Consider the following 21,914-nt stretch of genomic DNA (forward strand, 5'->3'; position numbering starts at 1 on the left):
CCAGCCCAGCCTGTGCTGCCCCTGGCAGGCTGAGCCCTGCTGCTCCTCAGGGTTTGGGCAGTGTCTCTCTAAGGGGTGACTGTTCAGATACATCCACTGACTGATTTCAAGTGGCTCTGCAGAGGGAGCTCTGTGCCCTGCAGGCTGGCAGAGGCAGCTCTGGCAGCAATAGGGCACAAGTTGCTCCAGTGAGCTCTGGAGTGTGGTTTCCATATTTGTTGTAAATCCATTTTTCTAGAGCTTGGTAGCACTTAAGCTTCTGTATCCTGACATGTTTCATGGGGCTGATGGGACAGATTTCACTTGCATTTCTAATAAAACATTTACTTTCATTCCTGTTCTGCAGTGATGCTTTTGCCAAGCTCCTAGAGTCTGGAGATCTGCACATGAGTTCTATTAAAGTAGATGGAATTAGCATTTCTTTCCAACATCTACTGGCAAAGATCTGTTTTCATCATCATTTTTCAGGTGAGTCTTCCTTGATGCAGAACCTTCTGCAGAATTCCATATTCTAAAATCTTTGCTGTGCTTGGTGGGCATAATACTCCATGGACTCAGCAACCACAGGAGCAGGTGATGTCCGGATTAAATACATTTGGGAGAGTTTTCTCCAGTTTTGCAACACTCAAAGCATGCAGTGTTCTTCAAAATGAATTCTCCTTGTGTCCCTGTGGAATTCCTGCAGCCCAGTGAGGCATGTGACAGCTATCATGGGAGCAGCTGCTGTGGAGTTCAGGCTGTAACTGTTCTCTGGAGGGTGGATTTGATCTGCAGGGCTTCAGACTCCTTCCCCAGTGCTTCCTTTCAGTGAGGGAGAGCCCCAGCTCTTCATCTTTGGGTTTATTAATTAAAACACTAGCGCTGGCTGAAGCAAAACAACTGGCTGTTTCATCATGCTCTGGTGTTTGCATTAGACATTGCCTCACTGGAAGTATTTCTGGGGAAGAAATCTACGTTCTGAGCAGTGTTTTTGCTACAGAACATTTGTGGCTTAGGATACAAATGACTCACCTCATTATTGTGAAACGTCCCAGAGAGAAGCCACGAGGAGCCAGGCACATCTTAACCCTGACTTCCTCCTCCCCTCTGTAGAAGCCTCTGTTCCTCAAGGCCAGGCAGAGCAAGGGCTGCTCTCCAGGGGAAGCAGGGCTTGAATTAAAATGGAATGGAATGCAATGAAATGAAATTGCTGTTTCTCTGCAGTTGTGGAACGCGTTGATTCGTGTGCATCCATGTACAGCCGTTCTATCCAAGGCCATCATGTCTGCCTACTGGTAAAAAAGGTGAGAGCACTGTAACCCCTGAGAGAAGCTAAACCTGGAGCCTTCCCTGCCTTCCTCTGCCTCTTTCCAGCCCCTGAGTTTGGCTGGGAACACATTTATCCCCCTGTGGAAGAGGAACTAATGATTTTTTTTCTCTTTTTTTTTTCCTTTCCAAGGGAGAGAACTCTGTATCCATAGATGGGAAATGTAATGATTCTACCCTGCTTAGCAACTTGTTGGATGAGATGAAAGAGACATTGTCCAAGTGCTGAATATTCCTTATACAATATTCCAACGAGCAGAAACACACCCAACGTGTAAAGACGAGCAGACCCAAGTGTTAAGTTTCTCCCTCGTACGCATGTACTACCCTGGGGCACGTGCTTTCAGTTCACTCCACCATTGGTTGCAGTTTAGACATTTTAAGGCTGTATGTTACCTTTTTATTTTCAGAACTTTTTACAAACTGTGGTGTTAACCCTTTCTAGCCCAAAGAGATCCTGGTGACATGACTGGAGGAGGGAGGGAGGGAGGGGTGGGCACTATTTATTCAGCAGCTCATGATGATCCCATGACCTTCATCTGTGTGGGACGGCGACTGAGCAGGACTTTATCAACAGTAGCACAGTTTGTTGCTTGTGCTTATGCCAGGGAAGGTTGACTTAATCCTTAGCCATGAAATATGTCTTCAGGGCTGCTGTAGTTGATGTATATTTCTAGCAGAGGCTGGTGCTGGACCAGAAGGCCTCTTTTTGTTTTGTTTTTTTTATATATATATGATTTATTATTATCTCAAGATCTATTGTGATCAGCATATAAATATCCTCCATCTCCTTGAGCTAATCCAAAGGAGCCCTGTGGGAACTGGGATGTTTGAGTTTCTGTTTATAGTAGTTGCCTTGAGCCTTAACCTTCTTTTAGTGACAGCTGGAAGAGTCGAGTGTGGAAGCATGAAATGGGCTGGAAGTGTTATTGTTTGGGTCTGTGCTCCCCTCGACTGCCCCACACACGGAGTCTGTCAGGCCTCTCCCCTCTGAGCTGTCTCTGCTGATGTGTTTTATGAGTCCACTTCAATTTCACATTCCTGAACAGTTAAGCTGTAGCAAGAAACTGGAAATCCAAAGGGGTCTGTTCCTGCTTTTTTATCCTTTTGCTCACCAGCTGAGGTTGACCGTTCCCAGGGTAGAGAAACAGTCATGGGTGCAGCCCCTTGTGTGCAGGTCCATGTCCTCCCTCTGGGCTCTGAAACCAGCAGGGTCGTTCTGTCTGTGTCCCCTCAGTGTCCCCCAGCCCTGCCCTTGCAGCACTGAGAGCAGATTTGGCAGCACAAGTGCCCCATGGTCCCTGTGGCAGAGCCCTCCCTGCCAGGGAGAGAAGGATGGATGGGGAGCCCCTGTTCCAGATGCAGGAAGGGGGAGGATGATGATGATCCCCTCTCCCTGCCAGGGTGCAGGAGAGGGCTCATGAGGAGCTGCTCTCCCTTCAGGGTGCAGGATGGGGAGGGGGCTGAGGAGCTGCAGATTTGGGACTGTAGCAGTTGCTTTAGGTGGAAGAAGGGAGAGTGTGGGAAGTGCCCGTTCTGCACTATTGGAATCTTGTGGAGTCACTGACAGGAAAGGGATGTCACAGTGTCCTGCAGAGATGCTCAGTTGATGTCCTTCTCCAACATCCCTTGCTTTCACCTTATTTTTTATTCCCCTGCTCCGTTTCTTTCCTCGCAGTTCCGCACCCACTGAGCAAAACTCCATGGTAGGGTTTTGCTTTGAGGCACAGGTCAGGAGCAGTTGATTGCTCTAAAAAGGTGCCCAGGGAGGAGCTGGCTGGGTCTGCACGTCTCCAGCACCACCACCACTCCTAAAACACCAAACCCCCATGCAGGGAGCAGGATGAAGCGTTGATCTTATTTGTTGGGTGATGTCCTGTACTTTACGCGTGTCTTGTGCTCTTTACACTCTTCCCACAGGAGGTATTTTGGCAAAGGCTCTGCTCTGGTGCTCTGGGTTCCTTGCCAGGCCCAGCTCCGTGTCTGACCGCGCTGCCACGACGTGGAGGGTTTGGTTTTGGTCAGCCTCCCTTGGTTAGCCAGTTGTGTATTAGAAACTGAACATATTAAAATTGTCTTAAAGGATAATGTTCCTCAATTAGTGTTTGGGTTTTTTAATTCATGGATGAAAACTGTCACTTTAGCATGTAGAGTCTCTTACAGAATCCTGTGCAGTGATTCTAGAATTTTGAAACTGTATGATGTGTTACATTCACAAATTTATTTGCTATCAACATTCCCTGGAAAAAAAAAGAAAAAGAAAACAACATACCACAAGCTGCTGTAATGATTTTGTGTCAAGATGATCCAATAAACTTTCAAAACAAAGTTAAATTTTTGGCTTTATAAATGGTCCTTTCATTAGACTGTTCCAGTTTGGATGGACCCAAAACCAAGGCATGGATTTACCCCAGGGCTGAATAATGGATCTTCAGTGGAGGTAAGAGGAATTTCCTTCCTAAAGGAGGTAGGGAATTCCTAGTGCCATCCCCTTAAAAGGCAGCTCTGCGACAGCAGCTGTCACTAACACTGAAATTACAGGAAAAAATAATTCAGACTATCTCAGTTAAATCTCCATTAATTGTTTTATTTTTTGGATCATGATTGCAGCTAAAATTCAACCCTTGGAAGAATGGGAGCTCTGGTCTGAATGAGGCCGGAATCAGCCCCTGCTGTTGCTTCCTCTTGGCCTCCAGTGAGATTTGTGACAAACGTGGTGACATTGATGTGAGGATAAAGCCCTGTCCTGCCACAGCAGGAATGAGGCTTGGGCTTGGCTGAAGCCCCAGTGGTTTTCAGTTGCACCAGAACCTGTGAGAATCATCTTGGGATCGAAAATCCCTGGGGCTGAGAGTCGGGAGCCACCAGTCCTGCGCTGGCAATTGCTCAGTAGCTTGTTGGCCCCATTGCTACAGGAAGGATCCAGGTCCTGTGTTCCCAGTACTGCAATCCCAACATGGACCTGCCATGGGCTGGGACTGCACAAATCTGATGGAATGGGATGGAAACAAAACCAAACCCCAACCCAGGGAGAGCCTGGAGCAAACCTCAAGTGTGAAATGAGCCACAGGAGCTGATCCTGCCCCTCCCTCAGCCCTGCAGTGCTGTGTCCAGTTCTGGGGGCCTGTGCAGGGCTGTGAGGATGATGAGGGGATGGAGGAGCTCCTGTGGGGAAAGGCTGTGGGAGCTGGGGCGGGGGGAAGAGCAGAGATGAATATAGATATGGACAACATAGATATATGTTATATATATGGATGTGTGCTTTACTAAGTGCCAGAGGCCAGGGCCAAGCAACAGGATCAGAAGTCATGGGAAGAAACTGAACACAGGAAATTTCACCTGAGCAGGGGAAGGACTTTGCCCTGTGTGTGACAGAGCATGGTGGAGTCACCTTCCTGGAGATCCTCAGAAGCCATCTGGCCACCATCCTGGTGTGCTCAGGGGCTCCTGCTGAGCCAGGTGAGCTCCAGTGGTGCCTCCCAACCTCGGTTCTGTGGTTCTGTGCCCGGGAGTGGCCCACGAGCCTGGCACACATGCTCCTGCTCTGGGGCACAGCATCATCTGCTCGTGCAGGGATCCAGCCAGAGGGGCCCCGCGGCTGCTGGAGCAGGGCCCGGCTGTTCCCGGGAGCAGGAGGGGATGGGCTGCTGGAGCAGGGCCCGGCCGTTCCCGGGAGCAGCACCGGGATCAGCTGCTCTGCTGGAGCCGCCGAGCTGCTGCCGTGAGCCGGGGCCAGCTCGGGCAGCCAGAGACCCCCGAGGAGCTGAGGCTTCACCCCACGTTCTGCGGCTCAGCTGGGCTGGGAGGGGCTGGGAACACCCTGGGGGTGCTCAGCCTGGAGAAAAGGAGACTCAGAAGTGACCTTATCACTCTGTACAGCTCCTGAAAGGTGCCTGTGCTCAGCTGGGGCTGGGCTCTTTCTCCAGGCAGCACTGACAGAACCAGAGCACACAGCCTGAAGCTGCACCAAGGGAAATAGAGGTTGGATATCAGGAAAAAGTTTTTCACAGAAAGGGTGATGAAGTTCTGCAATGGCTGCCCGGGGAGGTGGTGGAGTCCCCATCCCTGGGTGTGTTTAACAAAGCCTGGATGTGGCACTGGGTGCCAGGGTTCAGTTGTGATGCTGGGGCTGGGTTGGACTCGATCACCTTGAAGGTCTCTTCCAACCCAGTGATTCACAGTGAGCTCAGCTCCTTCTGTGGATTCTGTGAGCTGGGGTGTGGGCTGGGGGCTGTGAACACCTCAGGGGCTGAACCGGGGTCTGCAGAGGTTCTGGGGCACCTGGGCTGGGGAACTGCCGGCTCCAGCCAGGAGTGTTGGAAACCCCTCGAGGGGCAGGAGCTCCCAGCTCTGGTTCAGCTTTTGGCACCCTTTGATTTTGGGCTTCCCAGGGATTTCCCAGCGGGGTTTGACTTTCCCCATCCTGACATTTGTGAGCAGTTCCCTTTGAACCAGGGGCTGGTTCCAGCCACTTCTCCTTTTTATGACCTTAAAGTTGAGGTCTGGGCAGGTCCCTGCAGCTGCTCCCGTTGGACCAACGCCCTGCTCAGAGCCCCCTGCCTTGTCCCTGCTCCCAAAACCACAAACACTGAATAAATGGCAACAAAGGAAATCAAACAGAACAGAATAAAATGGGGAAATAAATTTAAAAAAAATAAAGTAAAGCAGAATAGAAGAAAAGAAATAAAAGGGAAGAGAGGGAAATGACTGGAATGGAATAAAAGAAAAAATAAATACAATTAGAAAAATACATAGAATGATGTATTATTAATAGAATTGAAAAAAATAGAATTAAAGAAAATAAATAATAAATAAAGAAAATAAATAATAAAACAGAAGAAAACTTAAAAATAAATTTGAAAACAAAAGCAAATAGAAAATTAGAATAAAGATAAAAGAGAAAATAAAAAGAAGATTAAATAGAAAATAAAACAAAATAAAATAAAGATAAACTAGAAAATAAAATAAGAATAAAATAGAAAACAAAAACAAGTAGAAAATAAAATTAAAATAGAAAATGAAAGAAAATAGAAGAAAAGAAAGTAAAAGGAATTCAGATAAGTAGAATAAAATATTGAACTAGAATAAAAGATGAGGGGAGAACATGGAGTAAAATAACCAATAATAAAAATTTAAAAATACGATAAAACACGAACCGTACCCCCCCCCAACATCCGCTGCGCCTCTCCCCTTCGCCCTCCCCCGGCCCGTCCCTCCCGGGGGCGGGGCCGGCGCAGGCGGGGGCGGCCCCTTTAAGAGGAAGTAGCGCCGGCCGCGCGCGGGAGGGCGCGGGAGCGGCGGGAGCGCGGCGGGCGCGCGGGGCGTGCTGCGGCCCGCGGGAGGGAGTGCTGCGGCCCGCGGGAGCTGTGCGCGTCCGCCGGCGAGGGACCGCGTCCGGAAGGTGCGGGGGCTCGGGGGCTGTGAGGGGACACGGGGGAGGCTGTGAGGGAGGAGGGCCTTGCGGGACGGGCTCGGAGGGGCCTCCGGGGAAAAGGGGCCGGGAGGGGGCCGCGTGTCCCCAGCCCTGCCCACGTGTACCCCCCCAGCCCCGGTGGCCGCGGTCCCCCGGCGGGGCCGGGCCGGGCTCTCCCCGGCCTTGGCGGGACAGGACGGGACCTGTTGAGCCGCGGCCCCCGCGTCCCCGCTCTGGGCGTTCGTGAATTGTTTGTGTTTGCCTGGGCGGGGGGCGATGGCGGCCGCGGCCCGGCCGAGCCCCCTCAGGAGGGCGCGGAGCCCCCCGGGCGGGCAGGGCGGGGATCGGGGCGTGGATCGGGGCATGGATCTGCCTGTGCCGGCCCGGCCCGAAGGAGAAACCCCCTGCATGGGACATCCCCTGGCTGCTGGGCACAGCCCCCTCCCTTCAGAGGGGTCGGACCTGCTGCAGGATTCATGAGCAACCGAAAAATTCATAATGAGGAAAAAAAAAATATATCGCAGACAGTAAGGGGGTTGGTGGCACAACTGTGGAGTTACAGCTTTCAACTTCCCTATTTTATCCCACCTCTCCTTCTCGACTTTCTCCAGCCCAGCTGCTATAGGCAAAGGCATAGCCCTGAAGTTCCAACCTTTCAGTCTCTAAGCTGGTCGGGGAATAGGGAATTTTCCATTTTTTTCAGGTCATGGTAAGCCACGGCTCAGCTGTCATGAGGGAGAACGTGTCAAGAGAACTTGAAAGCAAACTCTTGCTCTGCTTCCGTCTCTCGCTGCAGGCTCAGGAATCCTGATCTTACAGAGCTGCCTCTGCTCTGATCTGGGCACAGTGAGCTCAGCTCCTTCAAAGAAACCTGTGTGAGAAGGACAGGCAAAAGGAAAGGGCAGGAAGTGGTCTGGAGGGAAAGGACAGGGGATCTGGAGTTGTCCAGTGTCCAGCACAGATGTTTGGGAAAAGCTTTTCTGTCAGTGCTATTGAAAGGCAGGAGTCCCTCCTCTTAGAGCTGCAGAGTGGCCACACTTTCTAGATTTCCATCACTCTGTTAAAAGTCCCTTTCCGGTCTGGAAATCTTCTGCCAAGTTGCAGGGCAGGGAGGGATTTTGCTGGGAGATGTGAAACTTCCCCAGCCACCTGTTTATCACAGTCCCCAGGGCTTTGTCCTTGCACTCTGCTTCCTTTCCCAACCTCAGGCTCACTTCCAGCTCCCTGTTTGTCTGTCGCTGTTCCCTGGACTGTGTATCCCATGTTTCAGATTCACTTTCTGTCTTAGTCACTTCCTGTAAGGTGAACCTGGGGTGAGCTTGTGACTCCTCAAAATCCCCAGAAAGAGGTAGAGCAGCATTGGGAATTCTTTCCAGTGGTGGCAAAACCTGGAGCTCTTGGTTTGTAGCGAGGAGCTGAGCAGGGAGCTGGTTCCCTGTGCCTGGCTCGCCTTGCAGCTCCTGGGATGCTCTGTCACCTGTGCCATCATCAGAGATGGAAATGGGCTCTCCCATGTGCTTGGCCAAGGCTTGGGGAGCTCGGAGTAGACTCAGCATCCTGAGCAAAGTTGTCCTGCTTCACTTCTGCTGCCTCTGGAGCTGTTTGCCAGCTGCTTCCTTGTCACCTCTAACATGGCCCTTCTGCTGTTGGGGTGAAAAGTACCCCCACACTGGAATGGGGTGATTTAGTCCCATTTTGGAGGTTGGGCTGTCCAGATCTCTGCTCTGCTTGGTCTTGCATCTCTTGCTCCTCTGTGAGGGCCAGGGATCTCCATGGCCATACTAATGAAAGAGAAAATATCCCATGTGAGTGGTGAAAGTATCTGGGGTCAGAGCACAAAGATTGCAAAACCTTCCAGTCCTGTCCACAGGCCTGGGAAGGGAATTGCTTTCAATTTCTGAGTTTTCATTTCTAGTAAGACAGGGAAGTATTTTCTGATTCTTGAGCCATAAATGCTGCTGTAAGTGGATCCAGAACCAGCTTTACTGGAGGTTTATCAGCTTATCTTTAGGAATATGTAATACCAGCTAATGCTGTCAATAAAGAGTGCACCTTAGGCTGCACCTTTATCCTCCTTTTTCCAGGTGCCCCTGGGAGGCAGAGGTGTCCCTGGGGCCTGGTTTGCTCTGCTGCCTGCTTCCCTCTGGAGCTGGTGCTGTGGTGGAGGTGCTGCTCTGCTCCTGGTGCAGTTGGGTGGGTTTTTGCTTCAGGTACATGAAGCAGAAGGGAGGGCAGAGGAAGAGATGGAGGCAGTGGAGGTCAGAAAAAAACTCTAGCAAAACAGCAACTTTTGCAAGTGGGCAAAGCCAGAGCAAAACAATCCCTCACATCTGAGAGCTTTAACTTCCTCCAGAAAACCTGGCTGAGGTCCCAAAGGGCTGCTGCTGGTGCTGGGTCAGTGTGAGTGAGACGAGGCCACTGTGGTGATGCTGCAGACACTCCCATGTGTGACCCTGTGTGATTCCAGGGAACTCATGGGACTGAAGGTGAGCTGGAGCCACCCAGGCTACAGCTGAGGTTGCAGCAGGAGCTGAGCTGGCCCCATGGCTGCACTGAAAGGCTCTGTATTTTCTGCAGGCCTCTCTTGGGGCTGTGTTCTGGCTGCCTTTGCTTCCTTCTCTCTTTCCTCTGGCTGTGTGATGTGGTTGGTGTTGAGGTGGTCTCCAGCTCCACATCCATGGGCTTGTTCTGTGCCTGGAGCTGTACTAAGGGATTGAGTTATTCCTGTATCTCCTGCCAGGGCAGGAGAGGCCTCGTGGCTATCAGCAAGAAACAATCCTGCCATTCATCCCAACGTGTGACATTAACATAGGGAAAAGGGATGTTTGTCCCTGGGATTATCCATGCTCTGGGAAAGGCTGGTTGTGTGGCCAGCTCGTGCTCCAGCTCAGCCCTGGGGTGTGATCCCACACTTCCTGGGATCCCAGCCCACTGTTACAATGGTGCCATAGTCATTTTATCATCCTAATGCAAATTTCATGCTCCAAGCTGATGTTAGCTTTGAGTTGGGTAGGGGCAGATCCCAAAGTTAGAGGGAATGGAACTGCTGTGGGCCCAGAAATATCCCTGTCCAGTGAGGACAGCACAGAGCCTGCACAAGCAGGGAGAGACAAGCAGCTCCGCTGGGACTTAATAAACACCAGCCTGCCCTTCCAGCCCTGTAGTGGGGACAGCAAGAGACCTTCCTGAAGGACCTGGAAAAGTGGGAGCTGGTCCTCCTATGCCATCACTGGCCGTGCTCTTCCCTGGAAATTCCTGTGTGTGCAGTTAACCTGTGCTGGAGTCGTGACCCAGCTTGTCAGCTTAGCACAGCCCTGCAGAGCCCACAGAGGATTAGCTCTGCCTCCACACGCAGCCCCAGCCCGGCGGGATCCGTGGACACCTTCCAGCAGCTCTGCAAGGCTCTGACATTGCAATGGATGCAGATGTCACGTAAGAGCAGCAGGGCTGGCCCTGAGTCAGTAACACCCGAGGCTCCGTGGGGCTCCCTGCAGTCACTGCTGTTCCACGGAACAGTTGGGGATTGCAGCATCTGCTGCCTGACCTTTCCCTCTGGGGAGGGAAGCAGGAGGGGACCTTTTACAGAACTTACTTTCTCCTGTGGCTTTTTTCCCTCTGTGCCTGTGGGGAGGAAGGCCAGGGGGACAAACCACGCTGGAAATTTGGGTTTCTTGCCTTCCCTCTCCCTTGCCAGACTGGGTTTTCCAGCCTCCCCAGCACTCACTTCCTCACCTGCCCTCACTCAGCAGTGTGAGCAGTGTCACCCATAACATCCCCCCTGTCACTGCCCGTGGTCTGTCAATCCTGATCTTGAAGCCAAGCAATAAACTCCCTGTTCATCCATCTGCCTGGGATGGATGCTGGTGTCTCACTGCTGGCTGACCTGGGCTCTCTGCTCCAAGCAGCAGCATTCCCCCCTGCAGCTCTTGGTGGGCTCTGCCAGAGCTCCCCTCACCTCTGCTGGGTCCTCTGCTATCCCAGATACTGCTTAATTTAACAGGGCTTTTCCCTTTGGGATTGTCGGGAATGCTTGGCCTTGCAGGGGTGAAGGAGATGCCAGTTAAAGCCCAGCAGAACTATTTTTGATCTTTTATTATGCTTTTTTCTCATGCATATAGCCTTGTCCTGCTCCTAAACCAACCTCTTCCCCTAAGCCACCCTCTTTCCAGGAAGGGCCTGGAGACGTGGGAAGTCCCAGGAGAGCTGTACCATTTCTTACTCGGGAATTTCCAAATTGTGCAGCAGATTGGAATAGCGAGGCCTGGGGGTGGCTGGCAACAGGCAGGACCTTCTTAAAGCTGGCTCTGGTGAAAGACAAAAGGCTCTTTGTTTGCCCAAACCTTGGGAATTCAGCATTTCCAGTGTGCCCTGTTCAGATTTGGTTGCGAAGGCTGCTGCTGGAAGAAAAATGTGGATGTTGTCCTGCAGAGCAGCAGAATGAAGTGGGGTTGGGGTTGGAGATGCAGCTGGGCCGGGTTGAGTTGCTCCTTCTCCAGAAAGTTCTGAGCAGCTTCAGCTGCCGGGGCTGAGCTTGGGGGACGGACAGGGAAGGCAATGCCGAAGGGAACGGCCATGGCTCAGCTCTCCTGCAGCAGCAGGGAGTGATCCTGCGGGAGGAAAGGCAGAGCTTGCAGAGGGGAAGGATTAATTTTGGGAAAACATTGGCAGCTCCCTGGGCCGGGAGGCTGGAGGCAGTGCCAGACAGGAAGCGGCTGACGTGGAAGTGCCGGCTGGCCGGGATTATGAATGGCCAGGGGTGCCTTCCAGCCACGCTGAGCCCTCCTCGCCCTGCCCTGCCCTGCCCGAGGTAAGCACACGGGGCAGACCTTCGCTCCTCATATCACAAATCCATTGGAAAGAGCAGCTGGAAGTCTTGTCCCAGGAAGACAAGCCCTCGTTTGTTGCCAGACTGGCTCTGGAGGCGCAGAAACTGGCTGCCATTAGTGTGGTGCTGCTGCCAGGATTGTTCTGGTCCCTGCTCTCTGTAGTAAAATCTCTCCTTTGATCGGAGCAAACCAGGTTCATCCTGTCCCGAGACACTGAGCTAGTGCAGAGTGGCCATGGGAAGGGATTTGTGAAAGCAGGAGAGGGGTGGAATTCTGGAAAAAAGGGCGTGTGCGTCCGTCTTGGCTGTTTTGTGCAAGTTGCCTGTTTAAAGCTGCTTTTCCTCTGTAAATTCAGGTTTTTACTTTAAATGCTCAGTGCATGCAAAATACCTTTATCAGGGCTGCTTTATCAGTCAGGGGGGTTTTGTGTCCTGTGTTGGGAACTCTGGCCTGGCATTGAGGGCCCTGGGAATGGCTCAGGGGGAAGCAGGATTGTGGTGAGCTCTGGGGACACGGTGGCTGTCACAGGCTCCCCACCCAAGGGTTACAAGCGATGCAAGGACAGCAGCCTGGCTTCTCGGACAGGAAACTGGACAAATCCCTGATTTGAAGAGCGGCCTTGCTGCCTGGGCTGTGCTGGAGGGCTGTTCCAGCAGAGGCAGCAGGATGTGGCCGGCCCGGCGCTGGGGTCACGGAGAAGGGAGGCGGCCTCGTGTCTGACCCCTCCCCAGCTGCGGAGCCGCCGGGTTGTGCCCGCCCATGAAACGAACCAACAGGGAGGTTTTTTCCCTTCTTTTGAAAAAGGACGCTTGGCCTCGGCGCCTGCCAGTACTGACAGAGGGTGCAGAGCAGGGCTGAGCCCTCTGCAGGAGTGACTGCTGAGGCCAGGAGCACAGGTAGGAGCTTGCTGACTGCCGCCTTGCTGGTTTTCCCTGGCTGCTGTGAAACCCCTGTGCAGTGTTGGCAGCAGAGGGGAGCATGGAGTGCTGCTGGGGCTGGCACTGATGGAGCAGTCATGGGACTCCTGGAGTCCTTTTTGGGCCATTCTGCCTCTGTAGGGAGGGCAGGATCTGTCGGGAACTCTGCTGGCTCCTGGAAAACCTCGGGATGGCTCAGCAGGGTGCAAGGGGAGGCAGTTTCCTGGTGTTTTGGAGGAGCTGACTCTCCCCTTTTCCAGACTCTGAGCTGCTTTTGCGAGTGACCAAGAGTTGGGAAGCAGCCGCCTGGGCTTCCTTCCTCTGCCCAGAGCCTGGTGTTAGAGCAAAATCATGATCCACCATTCCTGGTGAGGGAAGAGGAATGGCAGGACAGTGCCAACAGCCCTGGCAGCAAAACCAGCGCAGGACTGGAGCTGCACAAGCAGGGAGTCAGAGAAAAGGAGCTTTTGGGATGGGAGGGGAAGGGAGGGCCAGGCCTTGAGCCCCCTGGGCAGGCAAGTCCAGCATTGTAGGGAGCTGCTCCTCCTGTGTCCTTGGGATAAGCTGGAGGTGTGTTTGTGCCCTGGGCAGCCCACGGGGGTCATGGGCTCTGATCCTGAGCTCTGGCCAAGGTCCTCTCAGAGCACCAGTGACGTCTGCTGTGATCTTGGCTGGCTCAAAGGAGGAGGCAACAAAATGTACTGAGGTTTGTTTAGGGGGGGAGTGGTTTTTCCCCCCACCTTTAAAGCTTGCAGATACCATCCAGGTGCTTTGCATGTCCCATTTCCCAATTGTCTCTAACCTTTCCTTTCCCTTGTGTGCGGGGGCGGTGTCAGCTGTGACTCCTGCCTGTGGAAGTAGGTGTTGTACAGATGATATCATCTCTGAGCAATGTCAGGGATGCTTTGGTCGCTGTGCCTCTTTATTTTTATTTTTTTCCTAGAGCTAAGTGTTTCTTTTAGCTCATTGCAGTCAGAGACCGTAATTAAATAGGCTGCATCTGCTTGATGTCTCAGCTACTCATTTTGCTAATGCTTCACACAGATGCTGAATCGCCTGAGAGACAATTGCTCTGTGTTGAGCTCCCCAGTTCTCAGGGATGATGTCTCCATAGGAGCAGGGATTTGTTTGTAGGACAAGTACTGCCTCCACACCAAGTAACCTGCCCTTCACAGAGACCCTGACAAATGGAGGCTGAGCAACCCCCAGCCATGTGACAAGGGCAAGTGTCAGATCCTGCCCTGGGATGGGGCAGCCCTGGGTGCAGGGACAGACTGGGAATGAGAGGCTGGAGAGCAGCGCCCCGGGAAGGGCCCTGGGGGTCCTGGTCAGTGGCAAGTTGGATCTGAGTCACTGCTGTGTCCTGGCAGCCCCAAGGGCCCCCCTGTGCTGGGGGGCACCAGGCCCAGGGAGGGATTGTCCCACTCTGCTCTGCCCTGGGGCAGCCTCACCTCCAGTGCTGGGGGCACTTTGGGCACCACAGGATCAGAAGGACCCAAAGCTGTTGGAGAGTGCCCAGAGGAGGGACACGGAGCTGGGGAAGGGGCTGAGGAGCAGCTGAGGGCGCTTGGCTGGTTCAGCTGCAGCCCAGGAGACTGAGGGGAGGCTCCTCGGGGGCTGCAGCTCCATCCCCAGGGCAGGCACAGGGGCAGGGGCTGAGCTCTGCTCTGGGACAGGGACAGGAGCCCAGCAAGGGCTGGAGCTGGGCCAGGCCTTGGCATGGAGCTCAGGGCAAGGTTCTGCCCCCCGAGGCTGCTGGGCACTGCCCAGGCTCCCCAGGGAATGGTGCCAAGGCTGCCAGAGCTCCAGGAGCTCCCAGGGCTGCTCAGGGTGGGGGTGTTGGGGTGGCTGTGCAGGGACAGGAGCTGCACTGGATTGTCCCTGTGGGTCCCGTCTGACTCAGAATATTCTGGGATTCTATGAAAAGTCTCTCCGTCCCGCTCAGATGAGGAAAATGGTTCGTGTTTGTTTCTCAATGTGTGGTGCCAAAGCCAGGGGATGTTTGTTTTTACCCTTAGGTTTTACATCCACATCCATGGCAGGCCCTGCAGAGCAGATCCTCCAGAAAAGAAGCAGGGATGGAGTCACACTGCTGGAGGTGCTCCAGAAAGCCACATGGAGGGTGTGCTGCTGCTGCTTTGTGGTTTCTTGTGTGAGAGGATGTGTTTTCCTCCATCTCCAGTGCAGGGAACTCATCACAAGTGCTTCCCTGGACTTTCTGGAAGTAGCAGCAGCCTCATCACCTGCTGCCCACATTGCTGGTTCTGTGGGGGCCCTGCCTTGGTTCCGGGGTGGGCACAGTCCCTGGAGCTTCCTGCTCTGCCACAGGATGTGGCCAGGCTGTGACACAGCTCCTGCTAACCAGCACTGCTCAGCTGTCTCCCCAACACCCCTTCACTGCTTCCTCTGCCACGTCTGGGGCTGGATCACGCTCCAAAGGACACATCTGCCAGGGATTTGTGCTGGGTTTGCCTCCCCTGAGGTGGCTCACGGGGTCACAGCAGCTGTTTTGGCAGCAGGAAGGCCAGGTTGGATGGGGCTTGGAGCAACCTGATCTAGTGGAAGGTGTCCCTGCACACCAAAGGTGTCCCTGCCCATGGAAGGTGTGCCTGCCCATGGCAGGGAGCTGCAGCTAGATGGTCTTTAAGGTTCTTTGCAATCTAAACCACTTCATGATGACATATCTGCTCTGGATTCACCTCTCAGCCCACATTAAATTGCTTTTAGGGTTTCTCCCAACACATCATAGCCCATGTTGGGGTTTGGATCTCTCAGCTCCTGCATGGAAGAGGTTACTGAGCCCATTCCTGCAGGAAATGTTGAGGCTGTTCTTAGTGAGGTGAACTGGAGTGGTTTGGGGTTTCTTCCTCACTGTAATTAAATAAGGAAACAAGAGGCCTTGGCTTTAAAGCTTTTTAATCTTTCTTCAGAGAAGAACTGCTGATTAGCACTGCAGCATCTGTTAGAGATGGGCTCGATTGCAGCCATGGTAGTCATGACCTTGAGTTTGGGATGTGCTTGCCAGCATTTGAGGACACTATTTACCTATTGGAGCAACACTCATGTAAATCTCAGGCCTCATGTAAATCTGAGTAGATTCTGCTTGGGGAAATTTTTTTTTTTTTTGCTTGCTTGCTTATGAAATTTTGCAAACTTATTTATGCTATTTAAGGCATCAGCTTAATTTCTATTACTTTATTCATTTCTCTGTCCAGCACATGTAAAATAATATTTTTGGTACACAAAGCTTTCTTCCTTAAGCTTTCATCAAAGAGCAGCCTGGCACAAATTCTGTGAGGGGCTGGATGTGGGAACAAAGGAGGTATAATTAGCCACAGATAAACAGAGCTGTGTTTCTCGTCAGCATCCCTTCAGATCTCAACTTGTGTCTCACCCTTGGAGCTGATTTTCTACAGTCTGGAAGAGGAAGATGAGCTTCCCCTCATCTTCCAGTTTTCAACTTGTAAACGCAGCTAAACTGAAGTGGGAAATATGTTTATGGTCTGTGTGCACCTGCAGAAGAGGCTGTGGCTGCTCTTGGGGCTGGTGTTATTTCAGGATATTTGCTTTCTGGGTGCCTGAGCTGTGACTTCTTCTCCTTGCCCTCCACCCCTTGGTTCCTGTCTCTCACTTTCAGTGGCTGCCTTGGTGGGGGCTGTCTGGCAGCAGCTCTGAGCTGTCTTGTGGGCTGCCCTGACCTGGCCTGGCCTTGTTCCCAAAGTGGGGGATGCAGAGGTGAAAATGGGATCTGGGTGAAACCTAGCTGGTTTTACCCTTCTTTGTCAGTGCTTGTCAGCCAAGCAGGTGGTGGGTTTCTGCAGCCTTGGGGTCTCATGGTGTGGCACTGTCAGGGTGAGTGGCAGCCCTCTCCCATGGCTGTGGGGCCTGTTCCCTCATTCCCACATGGAACAGGTCAGGAGGTGACTCTGTTCAGCCCAGGTCACCCCTCCAGCTGGGGACGGGAAGGGGGAGGCAGGAAAGCTGCCGTGGGCTCCCTCCCTTCTCAGATGTGGGGCGAGGGCCCAGATGGCATCCCAGATCTCTTCCTATGGGATTTAGACGAGGTTTCCTGTTGAGAAAGCTGCTTCTAATCGCTGCCCTTCTGTGCTGTGTTGCAGATCAGGACCAGATGAGCAGAGGGAGGTTTCTGTGAAGATCAGAGTTGCCCCAGCCGTGCCCTGGGAAGCGGCCGCGCCTCCGGCTGTCACCGCTGTGGGCCTGCAGGACACGCAAGAGACGGAAAATGTCCCACGCTCTAAAGCAAGTGTTCAATAAGGACAAAACCTTCCGGCCCAAGCGCAAGTTCGAGCCGGGCACTCAGCGCTTCGAGCTGCACAAGAAGGCCCAGGCCTCGCTCAACGCCGGCCTGGACTTGAAGGTGGCCGTGCAGCTGCCGCCGGGCGAGGAGCAGAACGACTGGGTGGCCGTGCACGTCGTGGACTTCTTCAACCGCATCAACCTCATCTACGGCACCATCAGTGACTATTGCACGGAGCAGTCCTGCCCCGTCATGTCGGGGGGGCCCAAGTACGAGTACAGGTGGCAGGACGAGCACAAGTACCGCAAACCCACGGCCCTGTCCGCGCCCCAGTACATGAACCTGCTCATGGACTGGATCGAGGTGCAGATCAACAACGAGGACATCTTCCCCACCAATGTCGGTGAGTTGGGGTCCCAGCTGGGGCTGGAGGGAGGGAGGGGTGTGGAGCCTTCTCGTGGAGCTCCTGTTGCTGTTCCAGGAGGTGCTGCAGCACAACAGAGCAGTTTCCCTCTGTGCTTCTCAGGTGGGCAGTGCAGTGAGCTCTTCCCAGCTCTTCTGCAGTGCTGGAATACCCAGATCCCACTAGGAGTCATGGATACCTCGAGGCAGTGAAACAGGAGGCTGCCCTTAGAGCAGTCAGTCAGTCTCTGAGTGGCTCATGCTGGATGCAGGATGCCTCTCTGGGAGCTGCTGGCCAGCCCAGGTCTGAGGCACAGTTCTGTGTCACCTGGTGATGGTGTCACCTGCCATAATCACCCCCTCTGTTATTAGAGGCCACACTGGCTGCCTCTGCCCCTGCTGAGGGGGGGGATGCTGGCACAGACCTGGAGGGAAGGGCCATGTTTCATCTACTGCCAGGAATTTGGCCTAAGACACCTCAATCTCCATAGCCAAAAGCAGCTTTAGGACACAGATTGTTGGGTTTTATTTTGTGATGAAGATGGAAGAATTTAGTCTCTTAAGTTATCAGGTAAATACAACTGAGCCTATGCAGAGCTTCCATCTCCTGGGATGGAGGAGATGAGGTGCAGCAGAGTTCCCTCCCTCCCTCCCTCCCTCCTGCCCCAGTGTTTATCCCTTTGGAGCTCTGATGGGATGCAGTTGGTCCCTATTTGGGGCACATCTGCCACTTGAGCATCCACAGGGATCCTCCACTGTGCCAAAATGCTGCTTAAACCTGGTGTGAAGTGGGCAGAGAGGGGAGGGGGGCCATAAACAGCCAGTTTTGAGAGAGCTGCAGCACCAAACCCTCCCTAGGCATTCTTCTCACGCTGCACAGGCTCTGCTGCAGCTCTCTGGGGACCTCACTGGGGGTGTTGGTTCTGTTCTGGGCTGCAGGACGAGCTGCCGACAGCACGAGGGTTGTGGTTTGGGGTTTTTGAGTTGTTACTGTCTTCAGCTCAGCTTTAACCAGGTCCTTCAATGCTGACTGAAATGCTGCAGCTCTGGCAGAGCAAGGAAAGGGTTTAACTCGTCCTTGTTCCTCCAGAAACAGTGTGAACTTTACACCCTGATATCCCGTGGAGGTGGCTGCATGGCCAGACTGCTCTGCTGCAGGGGCCCAGCCAAACACAGTCCTGGAGCCTTCAAAGAGGACCTAAACAGCTTTAATTTTTAACCAAAGAGCTAAAGATGTACCAAAACAAGGGATAACTGTGGGGACTTAATGGCCCTTTCCTTTGGAAGTTGCTTGGTTGTATCTGGTGTTTTGCACTGTTTATATAAATACATCAAGCAGTAGTAGAAGAAACTCTTGTCTGACTGAACCAACTGCTGGGAATGTGGGCTCTGCTTTCAGTCACAGCAGTGCATCACTCTTCACTTAAAAAATCTGTGCTTTGAAAAATGTGATCCAAAGGAAAGGAAAAAGGAGAGGAGAGCTGGAAATTACCAGGGACAGAACTTTTGCCTCAATCTGTCAATTTTACCAATTTATTTTAGCCCTAAGCAACCAGCTTTAACTTGACCAAAGGTTTTTCATGGCCACTCTTCCCCTCCCAAGGTACTCCCTTCCCCAAGAACTTCCTCCCAGTGGTGAAGAAGATTCTGTCCAGGCTTTTCCGGGTGTTTGTCCATGTCTACATCCACCACTTCGACAGGATCACCCAGATGGGCTCGGAGGCCCACGTGAACACCTGCTACAAGCACTTTTACTACTTTGTGAAAGAGTTCAATCTCATAGACACCAAGGAGCTGGAGCCCCTGGTGAGTGTCTGGGGGGGCTCTCAGGGTCTGTGGCCAGCACAGGGCTGGGGGAGTCACAGAGGGCTCTGGAACCTTCTCAGGAGGCCCCACCTCAGGTCTTGGGGTCAGCTTTGAGCCCCTCACTCCAACAAAGACATTGAGAGGCTGCAGCATATCCAGAGATAGGAACAGAGCTGGGGAAGGGTCTGGAGCAACTGAGGGAGCTGGGGGGGGCTCATCCTGGAGAAAAGGAGTCTCAGGGAGAACCTTCTGGCTCTGCACAACTCCTTGACAAGAAGGGGCAGCCAGGGGGGCTCAGTCTTGTCCCGGTGACAGGACAGGAGGGAACTGTCTCAAGCTGTACCAGTGGAAGTTTATATTGGATTTAAGGGAAAATTTCTTCACTGAAGGGGTGGGACAGGCATTGGAAAGGTCTGCCCAGGGCAGTGTTAGAGTCATCATCCCTAGAAAAAACATGTGGCTGTGACACTTGGGGACATGGTTTAGTGGTGACACAGCAGTGGCAGGGTAATGGTTGGACTTGATGATCCTGGGAGTCTTTCCAACCCTTAAAGATTCCATGATTCCCTTCTAAAGCTGATTGCCCAAATTCAGGACCAGTTGGCCTTGCAGTGTAACTGTCAGGAACCTGGGAGTCAGGATGTGACTGGGATGTGCTGGGAGTGGTGGGGGAACATGGCCCTGCCCAAACTGGAGCTGTGGGCAGCAGGGTCACCCCCAGCTGTCAGTACCCAACAGGAATGGTACTGACAGCTAAACACAGGGGGTTTTATCAACACCCTCACCTGGGAGCCTGCATCCTCCTTCACAGTCCCTTGTGTTCTCTGTCCCTTTGCCAGAAGGAAATGACCTCCAGGATGTGCCACTGAGCTCAGACCCTCCTGCTCCCACCTTGGCACCTCCTCGAGGACTCCGAGCCCCAGCCCCAGATTGGAGAGGTGATTCAAGGGGAGAACAGAGACGTTTTGTTGAAGAAATTATATTTTTAATGAGTTTCAATGTAAAACTGTGATACTGCAGGAATATTTTTTTAAAGATGCTCTAGATTAACTAATTTTTATAGTAATTTCTATAAAAAAGAAAGAAAATATTTTGTGGGCCACTTGATGGGAATGTTGGCTCTCGGAGCGGGGAAGAGCTGCCTGAGCTGCCTGCTCCGTGTGCCCTGAGTGAGCTGAGCCAGACACTTCACACAGAGCTGTGTCGTGGGGCTGGTGCTGCCATGGAAGCAGCGCCTCCCTTGGGATCCACATTTCCCACCCCTGGAGGCAGGGTACAGGACTGGTATGTGTGGATCCCCCAGCACCTCTTCCACTGGCTGTGAGTCTGGGATTGGGGCAGAGCTGCTCTGTGCCCACCTGTCCCCAAGGCCTGGCTCTCCTGTGCTCCCTCTGAGTGAGCTGGGACTGGGCTTCATCCCATGGCTGCCACAGCTGGGGCTGTGCTGTTGGAGTGGAAATCTGCCCTCGTGTGTCAGCCCAGCCCTGAGCTGAGCTCTGCACACACAGCCCTGCTGCGGCTCTGCACTGTCCCCATGGGGACACAGATCCACGCTGGCAGCTCCTCATGGGAGCCGCCAGAGGGAAGGTGCTGGGACAGGCACCAGGAATTCTCCTCCATCCCCTCCCTCCCTCCCTGTCCCTCGTGGTACGCTGACCCTGCTGGGACCATCCTGCTTCCTGCTGGTGTATAGAGCCTTCTCCCCTTCATCAGCATCACCATCCCATCCAGCTGTGCACATCTGGGACCAAAATCTCTGCTGTGCAGCCAGAGCCCCCCAGCCTCACCTGCTGCTTGCACGAGGAGAGCTTGGCAGTGCCCCTGGTAGGTAGTGGGTCTACCTAGGATTTGGGGACCAGTAAGTGACCAAACTGCACCACTAACCAACCACTTCTTCCTTACAAAGCATTCCCGTGCCCTGGAATCTCTGTACATACGTGACTCTCTGATTTCTCATCCTGCCGTTAGGACACTCGTACAAATACCACTCATGCTCTGAAATGGAACCAATAAATTATGTTGTATTTACACAGCACATGCCGCCGCCGAGCGTCTCGTGACTGCACCTTCGTCAGAACCTTCCCATCAGCAAAACAAACACAGGGTGTTTGGGCTCCTTGGGGATTGTGCTGGGGAGCTGGGAGCTCGTGGGTGTGTGCTCCTGGCACAGCTCCTGGGGGTTGGTTGGGATCCTCCTGCTCTCCCTGTGCCAGGTCCAGGCTGCTCCAAGCCCTGTACTGGGTCCCAAGGCCATGGGCCCTGACCCAGGGGTTGTCCTGACTTGTGTCTGCAGTGCCTCTGTACCCAAGGGTTGAGCTGTTCTCCCAGCTTGAAACTCAAGTGGAAGTGGGCAGGGGAGGGGAATTCCAGCTCAGCTACTTGCCAAGAGGCTCCTCTACCATGGGAAGGAGCCAGGGGTGCAGTCATTGAGGCTGGTGGACTAAATTGGGAAAAACTCTGCATTTGGGGGATGCACATTGTATTCCTGGCCAGGAGGGGAGTGAGGGGCTCCCCAGCTGTAGCTCCTCCTGTTCCCTGCCTGCAGCCCTGGCTCTTGCCTGTTCCTCTGCCCAGTGGAGGTGCTGGGACCACCCTCCAGCCCTCTCCCAGTGTTTTGGGGGTGCAGCTCAGCTGGAGAACGTGCTGTTCCTTGGTGTGGAATATCTCTTCAGCCAGCCTGGGTCAGCTGTCCCAGCCCTGCTTCCCCCAGTTGTTGTGCCCCTCCTTGCTGGCAGAGCACAGGACACACAAAGTCCTTGGCTTAGGGTAAGCACTGCTCAGCAACACCAAAACATCGGTGTGTTATCAGCATTATTCTCATCCCAGATCCCAAACACGGCCCTGTACCAGCTCCTGGGGAGAGAACTGGCTCTGTCCCAGCTGAAACCAGGACACCTGCAAGGCCTGAAGTGCTGAGCCGTGGTGGGGCTGAGTGCTGCTGGGTCAGCCCTCCGAGCCAGGGCAGCTCCTGCTGCTGTTCCTCAGCT

General features: G+C 53.3%; 2 protein-coding genes across 2 annotated transcripts in view; both read left to right on the plus strand.

The window, feature by feature from the left end:
- AP3D1 (adaptor related protein complex 3 subunit delta 1) overlaps positions 1–3,639 on the plus strand; it is a 43,214-nt gene extending 39,575 nt beyond the window's left edge. The window contains 3 exon segments of the mRNA XM_030966612.1: positions 347–468; positions 1,204–1,283; positions 1,439–3,639. Coding sequence (XP_030822472.1) covers positions 347–468; positions 1,204–1,283; positions 1,439–1,534 — 298 coding nt within the window. The 3' untranslated portion in view covers positions 1,535–3,639.
- Positions 3,640–6,584: 2,945 nt separating this feature from the next.
- On the plus strand, positions 6,585–20,762 carry MOB3A (MOB kinase activator 3A). Its single transcript, XM_030966855.1, has 4 exons — positions 6,585–6,706; positions 16,580–17,122; positions 18,725–18,927; positions 19,767–20,762. Exons 2-4 carry the CDS (start codon positions 16,705–16,707, stop codon positions 19,794–19,796), a joined length of 651 nt encoding a protein of 216 aa, XP_030822715.1. The 5' UTR covers positions 6,585–6,706; positions 16,580–16,704; the 3' UTR covers positions 19,797–20,762.
- Positions 20,763–21,914: the final 1,152 nt, after the last annotated feature.

The sequence above is a fragment of the Camarhynchus parvulus genome, chromosome 28 (genome assembly GCF_901933205.1).
Source record: "Camarhynchus parvulus chromosome 28, STF_HiC, whole genome shotgun sequence".
NCBI classification, from domain to species: Eukaryota; Metazoa; Chordata; class Aves; order Passeriformes; family Thraupidae; genus Camarhynchus; species Camarhynchus parvulus.